Below are 20,464 nucleotides of genomic sequence, written 5' to 3'. Positions count from 1 at the left end.
TTCCAGAACATTGCTCCAGCTACCTCACACCCACATCTTACCCTTTCAGAACCGAACCCCATCTACCCCACAGCCCTCATGTTACCCTTCCAGAACGGTACCCCATCTACCGCACAGCCCTGCTCTTACCCTTCCAGAACCGTACCCCATCTACCCCACAGCCCTGATCTTACTCTTCAAGAACCTTACCCCATCTGCCTCACACCCTCATCTTACCTTTCCAGAACAGTACCCCATCGACCGCACAGCCCTGCTGTTAAACTTCCAGAACCGTATCCCATCTACCACACAGCCCTCATCTTACCCTTCCAGAACCTTACCCCATGTACCCCCAGCCCTTATCTTACACTTTCAAACCTTACCCCATCTAACCCACTGCTTTCATCTTACCCTTTCAGAACCGTACCCCATCTACCCCACAGGTCTTTTCGAAGCCTTCATGAACCGTACCTATCTACCCTGCAGCCCTGATCTTACGCTTCCAGAACCTTACTCCATCTAACCCTTCCTGAACTGTACCTATCCACCCCACAGCCCTGATACTACCTTTCTAGAACCTTACCTTACAGCCCTGATCTTACCTTTCCAGAACCTTACCTCATCTACCCCACAGCCCTCATCTTACCCTTCTAGAACCGTACCCCATCTACCCCACAGCCCTCATCTTACCCTTCCAGACTATTTTGTTCACCAAACTCAAATCATTTAAATGGAACACAATTTGAGTCCTTTGAGGATATCAAAACTGCCATTTTGATGTGGTATAAAGCAAAATGCGCAGGATCTTTGGGAAAGGGTTAGAGAGATGGAAAGAGTACCTTTGGATGTGGACAGATCTAGGTGGAGGCATATCTAGAACTAATAACTTCCCATTTTGACATCTGTGTTTAATAAAGGTATCTATGATTGTGCAGCAATACTTGTTTACTTACCCTCCTATACGCCTATCTATTGAGATGCATATCTAAAAGTGAACATCCATGTTGCTGTTAATTCCTTTGATTGCTTTCAACTCAGTGATCCTTTACAGAGTTTTTTGAGGAGTGGCTGGTGGGTTTGAACTGCCGATCTTACCGTTAGCAGTCCAGTGGTTATCCTACAGCACTATACTTGTTAAGTGCTGTTGAGTTGGTTCTGACTCATAGTGTTCCAAGAAGTGGCTGGCGAGTTTGAACCACTGACCTTGTGGTCCAGTGCTTTATCCCACAATGCCACACCAGGGCTCCATGTATTTAATATATTGTTAAAGGAATCTGAACCTTTCCCCAGGTCACAGGAGACAGGGGATGTAGATGCCCTCCAGCCAGCATGCACAGGCTCTGTGTCAGCGAGGTGGGGATAGTCAGACTCATTGACAGACACGAAACAAATTGCTTCTGTCTCCTGCCTTAGTTTTCCCCAAAACAACACCTGTCTCTTCTGCCATTCATTTCTGGTATACAGGAGGTGAAGGCTCATCAGGAGGGATGGAGGGACGGTGGTGATAGAGGTCTTGATGCACAAGTGGGTATCAAGGCTTGCCCCAGCCCTGGCCAGGACCCTGGAAAGTGGCAGGAGAGTGTCCCCGCCCCCAGGCATTGCTGTCACCAGAGGTCATCTTTCCAGGAGGACAGGGTGGCAGGAGAGCCTGAGTTCACTCACCTGGCCTGCCCTTTCCCAGTGGAGGAACCTTGGGCTCTTAGTGCCTCTCAGTCTTGCCTGCTGTGAGCTGGGCCAACAGCAGTGCTGCTCCCACAGTTGTGAGGATGGAGTTAATGCAGATGGCATACTGAGAGCACGCCCAGAACATGGAAACCTGGGAATCCTACCCACCCTCCACTACCGCAGACCAGCCTGTCCACCAGATCTAGTGCTACCTTAGTTAGCCTGCCTGTTGCTGGGGTCTGCTTGAAACCCCAGTGGGCAGCTGAGGCCCAGACACCTCAGCCCTGGCCTGGTGAGCCAGCTGAAGTGCCTCATCCTCCTGGAGAGAGGCAGGAGCAAAAATTCCCTGGGGAGTTCCAGGAAGTGGCTCGCCAAGGGGCGTGGGAAGTGCGGGCTAGGCAGAGAGGAGGATACAGCCGCATGGCATCACTGGCGCCTCGTAGTCCATACTGGCAAGCTCCTGGCTCTTCTTTGTGTGGAGCCTGAGAAAAAAACACAAAACAGCACTGTGTTCTGACGGCTCAGAGCTTGCAGAAGTATGGGCCACAGGGACAGACAGACGAGGTCCCTGGCTCTGCCAGGCGTCATGTCACTGGGCTGTTGACCCTGGGCAGTGGGCAGTGTTGTATGCCCCAACTGTGGATGAGGAAACTGAGCAAGTAGAGGTGAAGTCACTTGCTCAAGGTCACACAGCCGGCAGCTGGCAAAGCAGGGATGTGAACAGAGGTTATTCAACTGCAGAACTGTCTGTCACCCAGCCCTGTCTCCACAAACCAGGCAGTCAGATGAAAGCAGGGTACCTGGCAGGGAAGGGAGTGGGTGGGTGGGGCGGACTACCTCATGATCACAAGGCAGCCACAGAAAGAGCAGGAACCCAGCATTCCAAGCAAGAGGGCAGCCAGAGCAAATGCCCTGAGGCAGGACGAGCTTGGCAGTCGTGGGTTTGCTCCAGAATGTAGCCAAGGGATGGAGTGGTGGTGGGGTGGGACAGGGATGGCAGGAGAGGACTGTCAGGGTTTGGGCTTCATGATTCTGAGCAAATGGCTTCTCTACAAGGGCCTCAGCAATTTCCAAGTGGTAAAACAGGCTTTGTTGTTGTTTGTTATATGCCATGGAGTCAGTTCCGACTCATAGTGACCCTGCACAGGGTCACTATGACCTGCACAGGGTTTCCGAGGCTGTTAATCTTTACAGGAGCAGAATGCCTCATCTTTCTCCTGCAGAGCAGCTGGTAGTTTCGAACTTCTCACCTTGAGGTACGCAGCCCGATTCGTAACCACTACGCTACCAGAGCTCCTTTGAACAGGCTTGGCAATCCCTATTTCAGAGGTTGTGGGAGGCTCTGGAAGGCATAAATATGCAGCAGGCACCTGGGAGGGAGGGCTCTCCACTCCTTCCACCGTGCATCTCTCCCTGGTCCACTACCCTATGCTGGCCTGCTTTCCTTCGGAGAAGAGGCCAATGTTACAATGAAGTGGCTGTCCCAGGGAACAGTCCAGGAACCAATCCCTACCACTGTGGAGGGAAGCTCAATTTGTTCTGAGTGCTTGGTCTCTGACCTTTGGACATCAGGGGCTTGAAAGGAGTGAACTTAAGGTGGCATTTGCACATTGTATGGGCCAACTATAACTGAGACTGGAGCCGAGAAATCCCCGTGAATCCATGACAGGTTAGCCTACAGTTTTCCCTGTGAATCTCTCTTAAGTTAGGAACACAGAAGCAAGAGAAGACCTTTCCCTGAATTGGCCAGCGGGCATTTCTGGAATTGAGGCCGATTTAGCCTTTCTTCCCAGCAGGAAGTGCAATGAAGCATTTAAAATCTCAAGCACTCCAGACCGAAAAACCCAAACAGCCTGGACACAGACTTCCGGAGAGGCTTGGCTGAGCTTTAGAAAATGATCCAGTTTTCTAAGCAATGTGTTTGATCATCACTTCAAACACCTTTAGGTATGCAATCCAGTACTGCATGCAGAGCCAGAGGGGAGCAGCCCTCAGCCCACTTACCTCCTGGCTGGTGGGGGCAGCAGCCGTGGCTGCAGGTGGTCCACAAAGAGGATTTCTTGAGCAAAATCAAAGTGGCAGTTGCCTGGTCCCTTCCGGATGAGGAAGCCCTCTGGGGGGGAGATGCATAAGCCGTCCAGAGTGACATGGATGATTTTGGCCTGCAGACACAAGAAAACCAGAAGAGAAGAACTGAAGCCAGCATTTGGGAGAGCAACAGTGCCCACGCTGTCATTTATAGCAGAGACCCCAACCTGGAGAAATGACTTGGTCTGGCTTTCCTCCCAGACCAGGATCACCTAGCCGGAAGCTACTTTCCAGGGTTGTCCCCTTTCCCTGCCAGCCACTGCAATGGGTACTGGGCAGACAGAGAGCATGAGAGAGATGGGTCTCCTGGCCCCAAGCAGTCACAGACAGACATTCTCTGCCCCCAGAGGCATGAGCCTGGGGCTATGGACACTTACAAGGGTGTGGACACCATTCTCAGTAGGCGTGCAGCCTCCCCTGCCTCAGTAACCACTTGACCCAAATGAAGTGCCCAGAGCAGCGCTCAGCTAGCATATACTTGCCCCATTCGCTTCCTCCTCTCAGCACTCAGTGGGTCCTCCCTCGGTGGTTTCTGGGTCTTCCTGGATGACAGAGGGCCCCACTGGACTATCTCCATTCCTGCACACAGTTGAGGCTTACCGAAAATTTGCTGAATGGATGTGGGTCGAGGCCAGAACACCAGGGTCCTCAGCCTATCTCAGAGCCTCATGGCAGGGTATGTGCTGTGCTCCCCGGAATGAGCGGGGGCGGTGGCAGGGGGGAGATGAGCCTGCACCCTCTCACTGACTGCAGGTTAGAATCAGGGTGCCATGATGCCTTAGCGCATCTTGATGGTCCAACCACTGACCACACTGGTGGAGTTCATCCTCACAGAGTGCAGGGGGTAGGGCCCTGCCCTGGGTGTCATTGGTAACTAAGGTACCCCTGGCACTCAGAAAGTCACCACTGCACCAGTCACCACAGCTTTTTGGGGTGTAAGTGAAGTAGAAAGGGAATCTAAGGTAACAATTGAGGTTGGCCCAGGATTGGGCAGTGTTTTGTTCTGCAGTGTTTTGTTCTGTTGTGTATAGGGTTGCTATGAGTTGGTACACCACCACCCCATGAGAAGTGTAGGGTAAACTGGCTTCAGGTATGGCTGGCTATGGGGACCTGAGGATGTCAGGAGGACCTGATCTCTGTCTCTCAACATCGCTCTCCTCTGCTTTCCTCCAACTGAGTCCAACCTGGGCCCCAGGACTGGACTTAAGACCTAGGTCAGCCAAACCAAGTCTGGAACCCAGCTGGCCATGTGATTGGTTCAAGGGTTGGTCATGTGATGATCCAGACTCAATCACAAAACTCTCGGGGTTTGTTGTCTCACTTCAAAAGAAGTTCACTCATTTGCTGGGGTTAGCGATAGCAAGGTGTTAAGCCCAGAGTTGTCAGGGAGAGTTCCCTGAAAGTGAACTCCATGAGGGAGTGAAGCCCTACCCATCCTCCAGAGCCACAACCTCCCCAGGAAGCACCCAGAGTTTTCAGAAGAGTTGACCCCAGTCCTCCCTTTGTTTAGATCTAGGAGGTGGCTTCTATTACAGTTAGGAAGTTAGGGTCAGTCTGAGGACACCTGAGAGGAGGTGGCCCAGGCCCTAGCTACTATGCACTCGTAACCAGGTGCCCTATATGGTCTTGGGAAGGTTGGCGTCTGCACCATTTTTCTGCAGTATGTCTATTGTCCCTCTCAGGCCACACAACCAGCTCCTGCCCCCCATCCACTGTGCACACCTGTTACCGGCATGTGTCTTGTGGGAGCCTCACCTGTGAAGCTGAGACTCTGGGCCACTCATTCCAGATGGTGAATGCAGGTGGTGGAAACTCAACCAGAAAGACCATGTTTCACTGAAGGGAATTTAAAGGCCCATCTTAAATGCCAATATATCTGAACTTTAAAAATGTGTTCCCTCCAAGTGCACTTACAAAGCCACAGGCAGCTTTGGGAGGCTTTGTGACCGGCAGGCTTGCATGTGGCCAGTTCATGTCAGTCACTAAGGCTGGGCCCCACCGAGGCTTCTGTGGCATGGTAGGTACCGGGGCCCTGGAAGTGGACTTGGGACCTGAGGCTCCACCAACCCCTAGGAGGCAGGGATCATAGTCCTGCTCAGTGCAAGTGGTGGTAGTTAAGTGCCATCAAGTCAGTCCTGAGTCAGAGCGGCCCTGTCTAGGATTTCAGAGGAGTGGGTGGTGGGTTTGAACCATAGACTCTGTAGTTAGCAGTCTAGTGTTGATCTTACAGGGCCCCACAGTGAACAGATGTGGGAAACCCAGTCGAAGGTCCCTCAGCTGGTCAGGGTCAGAGCTGAGACTCACACTCAGGGCCCTGGCTAGATTGCTGTGCGTTAGGGCCCTTGTACACCCCTTATTCAACAGAGAGAACAACGTTTGTTCATTCTAACTGCACGAGAGCTGGGAAGCCACAGGCAGGCCAGCTTCTGACCTCCACTTCGGTGTCCTAACAGTGACCCCTGTGCTTTTCCATCTAGCAGGAGAAGGAATTAGCAGGGTGGGCTTCGAGTCTGGCAGAGCTAGCTATGTGACCACCTTTCCTAGCCTCAATTGAATATCCTGAAAACTAGGAGTCGGGGTGGTGATAATAGTTGCTTCGTAGAGGCTGGGATGAGGGGCCAAAGAAATGATGAATGCTCCGGCCCTTAAAGAACACACGGCCATAATTTGTCCTTACAAGTTGGGGGCTGGGCCTGCTAGAAATGCTCCCCATCCCACACCCCCCAGAAGAAATGAAGCTCTGTAGTTTCTCCAGCCTGCCCTGGGTGTTCAACAGCAACATGCCCTCTGCCTGGTCCAATCCCCCAGCTCCATTTGGAAAGTTCTGGAGGATTTATGTTCCTCTTAGCAGCAATGCCAGCCATTTATCAAGACGCAGCTTCTCTGACAGTGGACGGAGCGGCCCCTGTTTCCCAGCTTACCCCTCGATAGGTGTCCTCGGGAGATTTATTGTAGTTCCAGAAGCGCAGGCCTGCAATACTCTGGGCTCGGTCGAACTGGATGGTGACCACGTGGTCCAGTCCCGGTGAGAAGGGGATCAGCCACATGTGCTCATCCTCCATCGTGATGTTAGCTCCATCGATTAACCTGCATACAACAGAGCAACAGCAAAGTAAGGAGACTCACCCGCAGCTGCCTGGTGGGGCGGGCTCACTAAGGGGCCACCCGTCTTCTGTGAAGTGGGAAACACGTCAGTCTGTGCTTCTGGTGGTGCACTGGTTAAAGTCAGCACTTGGAACCCACCGCTACTCCATGGGAGCGAGACGGGGCAGCCTGGTTCCACAAAGATGATTGGAACTGAGTTGATGGCAACAGATTTGGTTTGTTTTTGCTTTTTTTTATAATGCTCCTAAAAATGTTAAGCGAAGTGAAAAAAGGGAAAATGTGTCATTTGTCAGGATTCTTTAACCTAGTGATTCCATTTCTAGATTGTTTTTCTCCTAAGGAATATTTCCTCAACATGTAAAAACAGCTCTCAACACACAGATAATTAGCAGAGCTCTATTGATGATAATAATAAGAATAAACGTTGTTAAGTACCATGGAGTCAGTTCCAACTCATAGTGACCCTACACAGGGTTTCTGAGTCTGCAAATCTTTACGGGAGCAGAAAGCCTCATTGTTCTCCTGCGATACAGTTGGTAGTTTTGAACTGCCGACCTTGAGGTTAGCAGCCCGATTCGTAACCACTATGCTACCAAAGGTCCTTGATAATAAAAGGGAACAACCTAAATGGTCCTATGACAGAGGCAGGGTTAAGTCATAAGCACCAGGACGATGCAGTACCATGGTGTAGAACCTAGGTGGGATCAGTGGAACAGCAGCATCAGGACCTGCCTAAGATCCGTGAGGATAATGCCCACGGCTGATTGATTCCTATGAGGTGGCGGTAAGACACACCTCCACTCTCCAAACTTCTGGCCAATTCTCACACCAGCTGTCTCTCCCACAATACCCACACAGAACTCACAGACAACAAAGCTAAGTGGTTCACTACGGAACAGGAACTCAGGATCAGGATCAGAACACAGGTAAGCAAAAACTCCCTTCCTCAGTTCCCCTTTACCTGCAGGTCCCTCTCAGCTCCGGGGGGCTGACTCCTCTTGGTCCTACCACGTGTCACTGCTCTGCCTCTGGGCTCCTTCCAGACATGTTGTGTTATAGTCCTTGACTGGTGTTATAAATCTTTTAGGAGGTCTGCTTCTTCCTGCCTCTAAATATTTTCTTGGGGTTGACTGCATATATACACAACTCTTTGTAGATTTCAAGCCATGGCTCCTCCCAGAGGAGGGGCGGGGCATGAACTGATCAATTCCCACTTGCTAGGCCTGATACTATGGGTTAATGCCCTGGACTGCAAGGATGGTTTGAAGCTGAAGGTCGGTGGTTCAAGCTCACCAGCTGCTCCTTGGAAACCCCATACAGGATCGCTATGAGTAGGAATTGACTTGATTGCACTTAACAACAAGAAGTCAAAGATATTTGTACAGTAGGTGACAGCTCCCATTTACATACTCTATTGACCAATCCCTGCAAGGACAAGCAGCAGACCAGGCCAGAGAGAAAGTATCAAATCACAAATTGTTTATAATTTACTCAGGAAATGTCAATCAATTTGGGCAAAAGTAAAAATACTCAGAGGTACAAAACTATGGCAAAGGTAATCTCCTCAGGGTTTAGGGGGAAATCTCTCAAACTGTTTTTCCAAATAACCAAGACAGAAGACTTTAGAGACCCATCTCCCCACACACAGGAAGTTGGGCTGCGGGGGCAGGGGAAGTACTGGCTGTATGGGGAAATTGAACACAAGGGCCAAAACCAAAGGCACGTTTGTATTGGAAGGACGGGCAGATTAATGTTTTTCTCTATTTTCCAAACTTTCTGTAAAATTGTTCAACTGACTTTATGATTCTATTTGACAGAACTGTATCCCTTCTTTCTCAGGATGGGGAGATCCTAAAGTAGCAGGTGAATTTGGCAGGTCCTGGCTTGTGCTAAATACACAAAGGGGCCAGTGCCTCTGTGGGGAACTGGTCTGGCCTGGGTGCCCCATAGCAACCTTTAGCAGTCCTGTGTCCTTCCGGGCCACTGTTCTGAACTTGTCAGCTGGCCCAAATTTCACTCCCTTCCCAGTTTCTGGCTCCCCTTGCTTCAGACATCCATCCCCTTCAGCTCGGCTCATGTTTGTTCCAAAGGCCATGCTGCTTCTGAGTGCCTTCATCTGCCCAGAAAGCGTACGCCAAGACCCCAGGTCCTTATTCTGGCTTGGGTCCACATGCCTGGTTCCAGAGACAGGGGCTCAGCTGTCAGTCTCATGAGCAGCTCCCAACTCTGTCTCCTGTTTTTGTGAGTCTCCCTGATTCCACACTCCTGGATTTCTGAGAAATACTGTCAAACTGAGATAAACTCAAACCGCTGTCACATTCCCTAGATTTAAAAAAGAAATCTTTAAAAAAATATATATTTACATTTTAAAGTTTTAGATTTGGAATACGTCTTGAAATCTAAGAGTTAATCCAAAGAGGTAGGTTTTTTTTTTCCCTCCAAAAAGCTGTTATTAAATTGATGGATGGTGTGTCTTACAAGTGATGGCAATTTTTAAACTGAGGAAATTCACCAATGCAACACTGAGTGTTGATGGAACAGAGCTGACTGAGGATTACCACCAGAGAACTGTCTATTTTCCTTCCAACAGTAATAATCTCTCTGCCCTAGAAACGGGGCCACCTGCACAGGAAAATGGTTGTCCAATTATGAAAATAGAGAAAATTACTGAAGCATTTGCAGCTGACAGTGAAGGGAAGTCTCTCGAGCTACTTCCCACCTCAATCCATGGAAAAGCCTAGAAACAATGACCAACCCTGGTAGCAACGGACATCCCTAGTGGCTAGATTATGGTTTCTAAATACCATTTCCCTAAAAGGAACCAGGGCTTTATGTTAAAAATGGCAGATTCCCTGTGTGAGCCAAGAAACATACAAGATGAGCCTGGGACGCCACCTTGTCACATCAGAAAACAAGAAAACTGTCAGATACACCTATTTTCAAAAGATTTAGGAGTCCACATGGCTAAACATCCAGTATCCAAGAAGGGGTAATTTGAACATTGCTAATGATAACAACAACAGTATATTGAAACCCAACAAGGACAGCATGTTTAAATCCAAGAATTTAAAATGATATTCACAAACAAACAAACACTTTAGAGGATGCCGGAGAAGCAAGAGGATGCCGGAGAAGCAATTTGTTATTGTGAAAACCGACAAATAAAGGAGAAGAATCACAAGTCTAACTTGCCTTTCCTGTTTGAATTATACCTCACGGTAGTCAAAGAATTGAGGGAAATTTTCTCTTTACTGAAGGTCTTTCAGCAAATAAATGAAAAAGAAACAGTAGGACTAGACTATCACCATTTTACAACTTCTAGTAAGTTAATGGAGTCCTGGTGTGGCACTGTGGGTTAATGCGCTGGACTGCAAAGTCGGTTTGTACTGCAAGTTCGATGGTTCAAGCTCACTAGCTGCTCCTTGGAAACCCTATACAGGGTCACTATGAGTCGGAACCGACTCGATGGCCTTTAACAACAACAGTAGTGAGTTAATGGAACCTGGTGTGGTGCTGTAGGATGAAGCACTGGACCACAAAGTCTATTTGAACTTCAAGGTTGGCGGTTCAAACTCACCAGCCACTCCTCAGAAACCCCACACAGGGTTGTTATGAGTAAGAATTGACTCAACAGCACTTACCAACGACAACAGGGATTTAGTGGACGTAGGTACTGGGCACCAATGGCCATCAGTGTTGATTGACTACTAGCTGTGATGTGATGGCAACACACAGAACAGTCATCACGTCATTTAGCTGCATAAGTCAAAGAATCCTCAGTCTGATCAGGCCTTAAGCCTGAATAAACCATTTACAGAAAAGGTTGGGGACCAAGGAACAGGTTAAACAATGGGGCTGCAACCAGCAAAGTCTAGACTCTACAGGGCTAAAAGCCTAGTTACTTTTGTAACAGAAAAATTTATCAAAAAAAACAACAAACTGAAATAAGATAGAAAGGTAAAAACGGATCACAGCATGTGTGGATCTCAGTTCAAGCTCACAAACTGTTAAAAAAAACAGCAAAAAAAAAAAAAAAGAAATATGAACATTGACTAGATATCTGACAATTTCAGGAATCGCTGTTAATTTTGTTAAGGCATAATAATGGTACTGAGATTATGTCATCTTTTCAAAGTCCTTATTGTTTAGAGATAGCTACTAAAACATTCAGAAGCTCTGGTAGCATAGTGGTTCCACGTTGGACTACTCACCTCAAGATCAGCAGTTCAAAACTACCAGTCATTCCATGGGAAAAAGATGAGGCTTTCTGCTCCCGTAAAGATTTACAGTCTCAGAAACCCTATGCAGGGTCGCTATGAGTTGGCACTGACTCCACGACACACCACCACATCACCACACCACCACTAAAACATTTAGAGTTGAAATACTATTGGGTCTGGGATTTGCTTCAAACTATCTGGGGTCTTTTTCCACAGCTGTTGAGTCAATTCTTATTCTTAATGACCTGTGGGTCAGAGTAGAACTGTGCCCACAGGGTTTCCGAGGCAGCACCTCTTTATTGAAGCACACTGCCACATCTTTATCCTACAGAGCAATTGGTGGGTTGGAACTAACAACCTTTCAGTTCGCAGCTGAGTGCTTACCTGCTGCACCACATGTCCTATTGATCTGGGGCAGAGGGACTCTGAGTGGACGGGATGAAGACAAGGAGCTTGGACCCTGACTGCTCACTTTGCAGCTGCAGGCTGTATAGAAACTCCTTCTGCTAGGATCCGGAGGTCAGAGTGGCCTGTGGACAGGCGGTGGCAGTAGGGGGTGAGGGCCATGGTGAAGGGAACGGATCACTGACCCCAGGGACAACCTGGGCCAGGCCAGGAGACACAGTTGCAGTATGACAATCCCTGGCCTTCCTCCAGTCACAGGAATTGTCCCATTCTACTAATAAGGAGGGACCAGTCGCTGGACAAGGATATCATGTTTGGTAAGCTGGAGGGCCAGAGAAAAATCCCCAACAAGATGGATTCGCAAAGTGGCAGCATAGTGGGCTCAAGCGTGGCAATAATTGTGAAGCTGGCCCAGGACAGGGCAGTGTTTCATCCTGTTGTACATAGGGTCACTATGAATCGGCACCAACTCGATGGCACCTAACAACAACTGATAGGGAAACTGAGGCGGGGGAGACATTACAACTTTAGGGTTAAGTGCATAAATCCCACAGACCCACATTCAAATCAAGACTCGACTTAAACCAGTTTGAGCAACCTTCAGCCAGCTCTTAACCTTTCTAAACATCAGTTTCCTCATATGTAAAATGGGAAAAATTTTAGATGGATGAATACCTGTACCCTGCTTAGCAGAGTCCAGAGCTTGTCATTGAATAAATCCTTTAATAATGGCATCTATAATATTGCTGTTGTATCCCTTTCATTGTTATTATTCTTGGAGAGGTTAAAAAACATATTTAGGGAGTCTGCAAGGAGCAGAGCTAGGATCTGAGGCCCCTGAGCCCCGAGACTTGGACTCGTGTTCACACCTGCAGGTAGAGCCTCGTTCCCATGGCTGTCCTGAGAGCGGGCTGAACACAGGTCTGCCTGTTACAGAGTCCCTGAGATCAATGGATGCTCCAGCAGAGACTTGACCCAGCCTGGGGTTATGACATCTGGCAGGTACACAGGGCAGTGCAGCGTGGCTGCCTTTGGAGCTTTGCTCAGCAAACACCTCCAGCCTCCAGAGGAAGTGAGACAGCTCTCCTCCCCAAGAGGCTGTAGCAGGAGGCTCTCATGCCCAGCCACCCATGGCGAGGGCTACCAGAGTGGCTACTGGGTGCTCAGCTAGTTCCCATGGAGAACACAGATATTATTGTGTCTGGAAGGGTGAAAACCTGTTTTGAGTCCTGCTGGCCCCTTCTAGCTGGGTGGTCCTGGGAAGGCTATTTCCCAGTCAAATGGGAAGACCTCAGACCTCACAAATGGCTGTGAGGAGGAGACACCTGTGTCTGAGGCCAAGGTGGACAACAGGGTCCCCAAGCCCTGGCTGATAAGAGAGTGAAGCTGCTGGTAGACACTTACTTATCCAGGGTCCTGGAGTCATCATTGTACTCGGGAAGGTCATTCAGGTCTCTGGGCGAGGCAGAGATCTGGTGCAGGCTGATAGGCAGTGCCTGGCCATCTTTGCCCACCACCTCCAGGCCTGTGAGCCCCACGTAGTGCAGGTCTCCCCAGGAGGCAGTGAGATTCAACTGAAGACCTGCAACAGGAAGCAGAGTAGACCATGAGCACTAGAGGCTCCAGCTATTGGAAAGGGACATTTTATTGTGTGAACTGACCAACATCATGAGGATTCACATGGTTTCAGGATGGTGACATCTCCATCTTTCAGCCCCTGTCTCATCCCTGCTCCATCAGAGACTATTTAGAATGGCCTTCCATGTTCCTGAGCCAAGACAACCCAAGTGAGCCATCCATTTGCCTAGAGAGCTCATAACAAATGCATCCCTTGGCCGAGCCCCCTGTCAGATGTCTGGCTAGAACTTCTCTTTCCTTAAGCATCTCCTCATTTGAGCAGGACCATATCAAAGGAACCCCTCAGCTTTGAGGGCATGGATAGGCTATTTTAACCATGTAGTATTTTGGGTGACTGAGCTAAGAAGATCCAAAATCTACGACTCTCACAGACTCTTACAGGTAGAGCTGGAGGAACAGATCCTAGATGTAGCCCCACCGCATTTCAGTTCAGATGAAGAACCAGAATCACAGAGAGGCTAAAGGGTATCCTTGTGGCTAGAAAGTGAGGCCAGGCCACTTAACTTCCCTAGAGCGTGGCTTTCTCTCTGGTGCCACTGTCATTTTCCAAGATAATTTTTGTAATCCAAAGTCCCTACTGTCCAAGGTGCATTGTGGGAGAAAGTGAAAAAGACATGTACCAAGTCCCTCCTATCTTTCTGCAGCGAAATCCTTGGTGGTGGTGATGGTGGTGTGCCGTGGAGTCGGTTCCGACCCAAGGAGACCCTGTATAGACTTTCTAAGACTATAAATCTTTATGGGAGCAGAAAGCCTCATATTTCTCCTGCACAGCACCTGGTAGATTTGAACTGCTGACCTTTCAGTTAGTAACCCAGCTCATATGCCCCTCTGTCCTCTTCCCTTTGATGTGTGACTTTTCCATTTCTCCCACCAGACATGGAGCCTTTCTCTACTCCTTGAATCTGGATCATGGGATTTTCTGTGGCCAACAACCTAGCAGAAAATATGGTGTGAGGAGAGACTTGTAAAAGCTCTTGTCAACTGGGGCACGTCCTCTCTCTACTCTTGGACCCTTGAGACCACCATGTGAAGAGAAGGCTGGCCTGTGCCCCTGTCACTTGGCCATGTGGGCGAGGCCACCCTAGACCATTCAGCTGCCAGTCCACCTGCCACCTGACTGCAGACACATGAGCATGCCCAGTACAGCCCACTCAAGACAGTGCAACCAATGCACTGAATGGTCAGCTACGTAAATGAGGGTTGATTTGTTCAGCAGCAAATGCTGACTAATATACTATTTCTGCCATGAGTCTGTTAAATATCCTCTACTTCTCTGCACTCCCTACACATTGTCCTTGCTCCATTTTTTGTTCACAGCACTACTGATGTTAAATGCTATTGAGTCGGTTCCAACTCATGGTGATCCTGTTTCCAAGGAGTGGCTGGTGGGTTTGAACCGCCGACTTTGTAGTTCAAACAGACTTTGAAGTCCAGCACATTAAGCCACAACGCAACACCAGGGCCTGACAATTAGGTGTGCAATATAGGTTGTTTTTAAAATATAAATGAATGAATGATTGAAGAGTAGGTAGACAACAGATATCCACAAGAGACTGAACCAAAATAAGGCCACTGGAGTTCACCAAATCCACAGTCAATGGCATATACACATTTGCTGAGCATCTACTATGTGCCAAGTTCCACTTTGTTTACGGGAGTAAACAAGACAGCAAAATGATAGACCCAAGGGGCTTTCATCCCAGCAAAAACAGGCACTATGAGGGGGCTTCAAAAAGTCTGTGGAAAAATGGAATTGAAAAATATGGGATTTTTTTCCCCAGAGTTTTGAAGCGCCTTCCTATGCATAGTGACAGTTCCACAGACATGTAGAATACTGTGACAAAGAAAGCAGGAATGAGAGTGACTGAGTAGGGGTGGAGTGAAGAGGGAAGGCCTCTTTGAGACGGTAACATCTGAGCTGACACTTGGCCACCATGAATTTGCGTTTCTAGAAGAAGAATATTTTATGCTAAGAGACTAGCAAGGGCAAACAAAGCCCTGAGATGGTTACAAATTTGACCTGTGTCTGGGACCAAGTGACTGAGGAAGAAGATGGAGGGAAACGCAATCAGAAAGTTGGGCCACTTTTCTTCTCTGCCACGGGAAACTTCTGGAGGGCTACATGTTCAGCACTGCAATGATGGGGTCTCCAGTGTGTGGCTGCAGGGCGGTCTGAGGGTGAACTCAGTAGGTAAGACTGAGGAGGCAGCTGAAGCAGGAGGCTTGGACAAGGATGGTGTGATGAAAATGGGAGGAGGGGAGAGATGCAGGCTGAGTTTTGGAAGCAATGCTATCAGGACCTCTCAGTGGCCTGGGGATGGAAGTGAGGGAAAGAGAAGAGGTTGTTGGCCCAAGTACAGAGCAGCTGGGTACAGTTTCCTGAGGTGGAAGAAGCCTGGGTTTGGATGAGAGTGATCAGAGCAGAGGGAAAAAGACGATTTGCCCTCAGGAAACCAAACAAGATGGCGCTGTGAGTCTGACGCCCCCTGCTGGCTGACCAGACCTTGTGCTTCACGTCTCATCTGGGGCTACTCTGAAAGTGACTGCTGCTCTCCTTTTTTGAGCTAATATCTGTGTTCCATATTCGTTTTTCTCTAGTGTATCAATTAGTATTTATACAAATGGAAATTAATTTTGTTATTTTTCTTCCATGCTTCAAGCCTCTCTGCTCCTTTTCTATTCACCACTGTGGATATTTGCAAAACTTCCAAAATTAGTGTCATCTTCAAATTAGTAAGTCTTAGATCCCCTTTCAAAACAGTAATAGAATTGGCCATGTGTACCAACCCCGACGCATCCCCTCCAGGGTCACTTTATAAAAGTCCTCTCCATCTGCACAGGCTACTGAGGCGGGTGGAGGATTGTGAAGAGAAAAAGCCCAGGGTTCAGAGAAGAGTTTCAGAAACCAGGGGCCTGGAAACAAGTACTGAAGCGAGGAGAGAAGGCACACTTCATTTCTCCAAAAAGGTCCCGGAGCTTGACTCCAGGGCAAAATTCACCAAGAAACTGAGACAACATTTCTGAGAAAGGTACAGAGCAGTACCTTTGGGAAGGCGTGTCCACTGGGACCCCGTCCATGCCTTTCTGGCCTTTCTGTGTGGTGGCACTCCATACTCAGTGCACACTGCTGGGGGGAGGGGGGGGCTGGGATGTTTGCCATCTCCCAGCTGCCTCCCTCCCTTGCCACAGTGAGCCACAAGAATTGGTTCAAACACTGGCTGTACCCCTGGCTAGACCAAGGAGATGTAACTGGCCAACTGCTGGGCCGGCCAGTTGGGAAATGAAGCTCTCTTTTATGTGGGGGTACTGGGTGCAAGGTAGATAAACCCGGGGCCTCCAGGAGCTCCCTCCTGGACAGAACCTGGGTGGGAGAAAGGCACACGAGGAAGACAGAGACAGAGAGGCACCTTGGCACACCTGCAAACAGCCATTCTGGAACCTGGCAGCCCTGACCTTTGGAGTGCTTAACCGACACAGTCCTGTTTTGCACTTAGACTCAGTTTGAGTTCCATTTCCATTGCTTCAAAAAAAGCAATCTTGACTAATGTAAGGGAAACCATGGCTGTCTTCATGGGAGCCTAGTGGAGGACCAAGGTGATTATCTGTGTATGCTTAGTTTTGTTTCTTTGTACTGTTGTATGTTGTTGTTGTGAAGTGCCGTAGAGTCGGTCCCGACCCATAGCAACCCTGTATTGGGTTTCTGAGGAGCAGTTGCTGAACCACCGACTGTGCAGTTCAAACGGCTTTGCAGTCTGGCGCATTAACCCACAGCGCCACATCAGGACTCATCCTCTTGTAATGAGACCCTCAAGCACAGCTCCAAGGCAGAGTCATGAAGACAGGGGCTCTGCAATTCTTGGTACAAGCTAGGTGGCCTCTACTAGAAACCAGGGCTAATAAGAACTGCCTCATGAGGTGATGATGGGTGCTGGATGAAGTAAGGCAGGGAAGGCACCGGATTAGAGCCTGAACAGCAGATGATTCCAAGCTGCCAGCCAGGCTCCTGCCTAGCATTAGGCTGGTTTTAAGTTACTGTGTTGTTCTAAAGTAAGGGAGAGAGGATTTCTTTTCTAAGAGATCATTTCTTCCTTTGAAGTGGGTGAGGGAGAGAGGACTTTTCTTAGGGACAAGGGGAAGACTTGCTGGGGAGAACTGGGATGGCAGTTCCTAAAGGAAGGGACATGAAGGGCACTGAGGGGTCCTGTCCAGATCCCACCGCCCCTTCTAGGCCTGAGGACTCATTCTTCCAGGGCAGGGCATGGATAATGGCTCACCACTGCATTCCACCTGAGGGTACTCAGGCTAAAGAGAGTGTCCTTGCAAAATGGCCGTGAGCACTCTCCCAAGGGGCTAGCCCCTCACTCCACTCAGGCCAACTGCAAAGGTCCACTTCACTTCAGAGCTGCCTATGGAGCCAGCTGAGGCCCAGACAGAACTGCACAGCAGACAGTGTGAGCCCACCAGCACTCCCAGCAAGCTCCCTGCACACTAGTCCCCATCTAAGTCTGTGACACAGGGACCCATCCGGTCCAAGGGAGTCTTCTGAAGCAGATGGAGAGGGAGGCAAAGCCGATACAAAGACCACAAGTATGTGGGGAGGAGGGTAGCAAGAGCTCTTCCTGAGAATGTGAGATAGGGAGTGTGACAAAGTCATGTCTGTGTGTGAGCGACATGTGCAGGGAGGAAATAGAAAAGGGAGGTGATGTGACAAGGTGACAGAACCTGGTTAGCAGGGAACGGTGAGCAGAGCAGATAAGAGTCACTATGGCCTTGAGCCTGAGAGTCCCCAGGACGCTGGAGTGCTGACACTGCCCGTGGGGGGGAAGTGGAAAAGAAGAGGGAGGAACAGACACAGCTGACCCCCAGGTGAGACTCACTCAGAGGCCGCAAACTGGCAGCCCGCTGGCCAAATACACAATATGGGTTTGTTTGGCTCATGTGGTGTTTCAATATTAGAAAACTGATCACCATTTAAAATTTGAGATTTTACATCAAAATTGGGTTTCTGACTTCTGAGAAACTGGAGGCCCCCACCACAGCAGGGGGAGGTGGGCTTTGTATTCCCGCCTGCTCTATGATGTGGTTGGCCCTTCTGGTCTTCTGTCCTCTAGCTCTGTGCCCTAGGTTCCAACTGCAGCCTCCTAGTTCAGGGCCACAGTCAGAACACAAGGCATCTGCATGAGAAAGGCAAAATTGTTCCCCTGAAGGGCACATCTCAAAGAGGGGCACTCTTCTGAAGGAAAGAAGGTCGCCAGGGCCATCCAGCTGCACTTACCTGCCCACAGGAAGCCCTGTTGCCAGCAGCCACACTCTCTCCCCCTGCCTTCCCCCACCACCCCAGGTTTCTGTTGCCACTGCCCTGGTGAAGATACTCACAGAGCCCATGGTAAATGCCCGGCTCTGGCGTGGTGACTTCAGGGACAGGAGGGCTGGGTGATAGCTCTGGTTCCAGGACCTGCATACCAGTTGAGGGAGAAGCAAAGGAAAGGGTGATTTTAATGATCCCCACTTTGCTGGTTGCCCACCCCCTGCCTCAGAGGTAAAGCCCTGTCTCTTTTCTTAAATTTCCTGCCTTCATGGCAGCTACATGACTAGACATATCAACAGGCCCAGAAGCCCTGGTTTGAATCCTTGCCAGTAATTCTTACTGGTAGGGGAGGAGCTTGAAGTTTAGATTTTCTTGCACAAGGAAAAATCTAATAAATACTGATGCAGTGGGTAACAAAGAAAACAAGGAGTGAGGAAGAAACAGAGGATTCAAACGATAAAGATGGTGGTTCTCAACCTGGCTGTTCACAGAATCAGAATCTCCAGGGGTAAGGTCTGGGTGGCTGCATTTTTAAAGCTCCCTAGTGGAGTCCTAAGGAGCTCTGGTAGCGTTGTTGTTGTTGTTGTTGTTGTTATATGCCGTGGAGTGGGTTCCAACTCAGAGCGACACTGGACAGGGTTTCCGAGGCTGTAAATCTTTTCAGGAGCAGAAAGCCTCATCTTTCTCCCGCAGAACAGCTGGTAGTTTCGAACTGCTGACCTTGTGGCTCACAGCCCGATTCGTAACCACTACGCTACCAGAGCTCCTTTGGTTACAAATTGGGCTGCTAACCTCAAGGTTGGCAGTTCGAAACTATCAGCTGTTCTGCAGGAGAAAATGAGGCTTTCTGCTCCCGTAAAGATTTGAAGCCTCGGAAACCCTGTGCAGGGGCACTATGAGTTAGAACTGACTGCACGGTACTTAACAACAACAACAACAACAGTGGAGTCCTGGTGTGGTGCTGCAGAATAATGCGCTGGATCGCAAGGTTGGCAGTTCAAACCCATCAGTCACTTCTCGGAAACCCTACACCAGGTAGTTATGGGTTGGAACCGACTTAATGGCACTTAACAACCACAACAACATCTACAGATGGTCAAAAGTGGGCAGCCACATCCTATTCTTTGGGAAGGAGAAAGGATCTCATATGTAACTTTTGTCTGTCCCCACACCATAAGGGAAAATGGCACCTTTTCCATTTTACACATAGGAAAGTGCACTCCCTCTATTTTATACACAGGAAAGTTGAGATGCAAAAAGTGAAGTCCCTTGTCCAGATTATAGTTTTAGTTCCACGGACAACCTGATGGGTCCCACAGCCAGCCCTCCAGGGCAGCCTCTGCAGGCCTGCTCTGTGGTGGGAAGGAGGAGTCTGCCAGCGCACACCTGTCGTCTGAGTAGTCCCCAGCTACTCCGTGGTGGTTCTTGTAAGTAAACATTTATTTGTTGTAACTGTCATTATAAAATGGAGAATGGATTCCTGGTGTGATGCTGTAGGATCCGCACTGGACAGCGAATCACAAGGCTGGCAGTTCAAACCCACCAACCGCTTCCTCAGAACCAACTCAATGGCACTTAACAACAACAAAGGAGGGTTGGGACCTTCTGGGACTCCGGCTCACTACATGAACAAACAGTATGGTCTCTGTTGTACATGTGTTTCTCTGTCTGGCATAAACTCACTGGAGACACTTTGGAAATTCAGTGACCACTTTGTGGTTCTTTTGATCTAAGTTCATTTTTTGTGTGCAGTAAATTAGAGAAACAAGGATCCTGGATTAATCAGTCCAGTGGGATGCCTACTTGGACTGGAATATTGAAGCCTCTTAGGAACAACACGACAGTAAAATTACATCCCTGCAAGACGCAGTCTCTAAATTAACTAAACAGAATAAAGTATTAGTGTTCATTTCAGTTCCACCTCCTTCTGTGCCCTTGACAGCTACTATGGTTTATACTTTGCCTTCCTACTCCTCTGAGAACTTCCCTTTCCCCTAAAAAAAAAAAAAAAAAAAAAACTAGAACGAATAGAAATCTAAGCTGTAGGCAAGTAATA

General features: G+C 49.0%; 1 protein-coding gene across 1 annotated transcript in view; it reads right to left on the bottom strand.

The window, feature by feature from the left end:
* Positions 1 to 2,038: 2,038 nt before the first annotated feature.
* The window catches only part of KIAA0556 (KIAA0556 ortholog), a 255,125-nt gene continuing 236,699 nt past the window's right edge, over positions 2,039 to 20,464 (bottom strand). The window contains exons 18-22 of the mRNA XM_006859897.1: positions 18,477 to 18,555; positions 12,867 to 13,044; positions 6,654 to 6,819; positions 3,649 to 3,806; positions 2,039 to 2,126 (exon numbers count right to left, since the gene is read on the bottom strand). Of these exons, the coding sequence (XP_006859959.1) occupies positions 2,039 to 2,126; positions 3,649 to 3,806; positions 6,654 to 6,819; positions 12,867 to 13,044; positions 18,477 to 18,555 (669 nt within the window). The remainder of the gene's footprint in view (positions 2,127 to 3,648; positions 3,807 to 6,653; positions 6,820 to 12,866; positions 13,045 to 18,476; positions 18,556 to 20,464) is intronic.

This window comes from Chrysochloris asiatica, unplaced genomic scaffold (assembly GCF_000296735.1).
Source record: "Chrysochloris asiatica unplaced genomic scaffold, ChrAsi1.0 scaffold00034, whole genome shotgun sequence".
Lineage (NCBI taxonomy): Eukaryota > Metazoa > Chordata > Mammalia > Afrosoricida > Chrysochloridae > Chrysochloris > Chrysochloris asiatica.
Note: the sequence above shows the minus strand (reverse complement) of the source record. Positions and strands in the feature narration are given on the sequence as shown.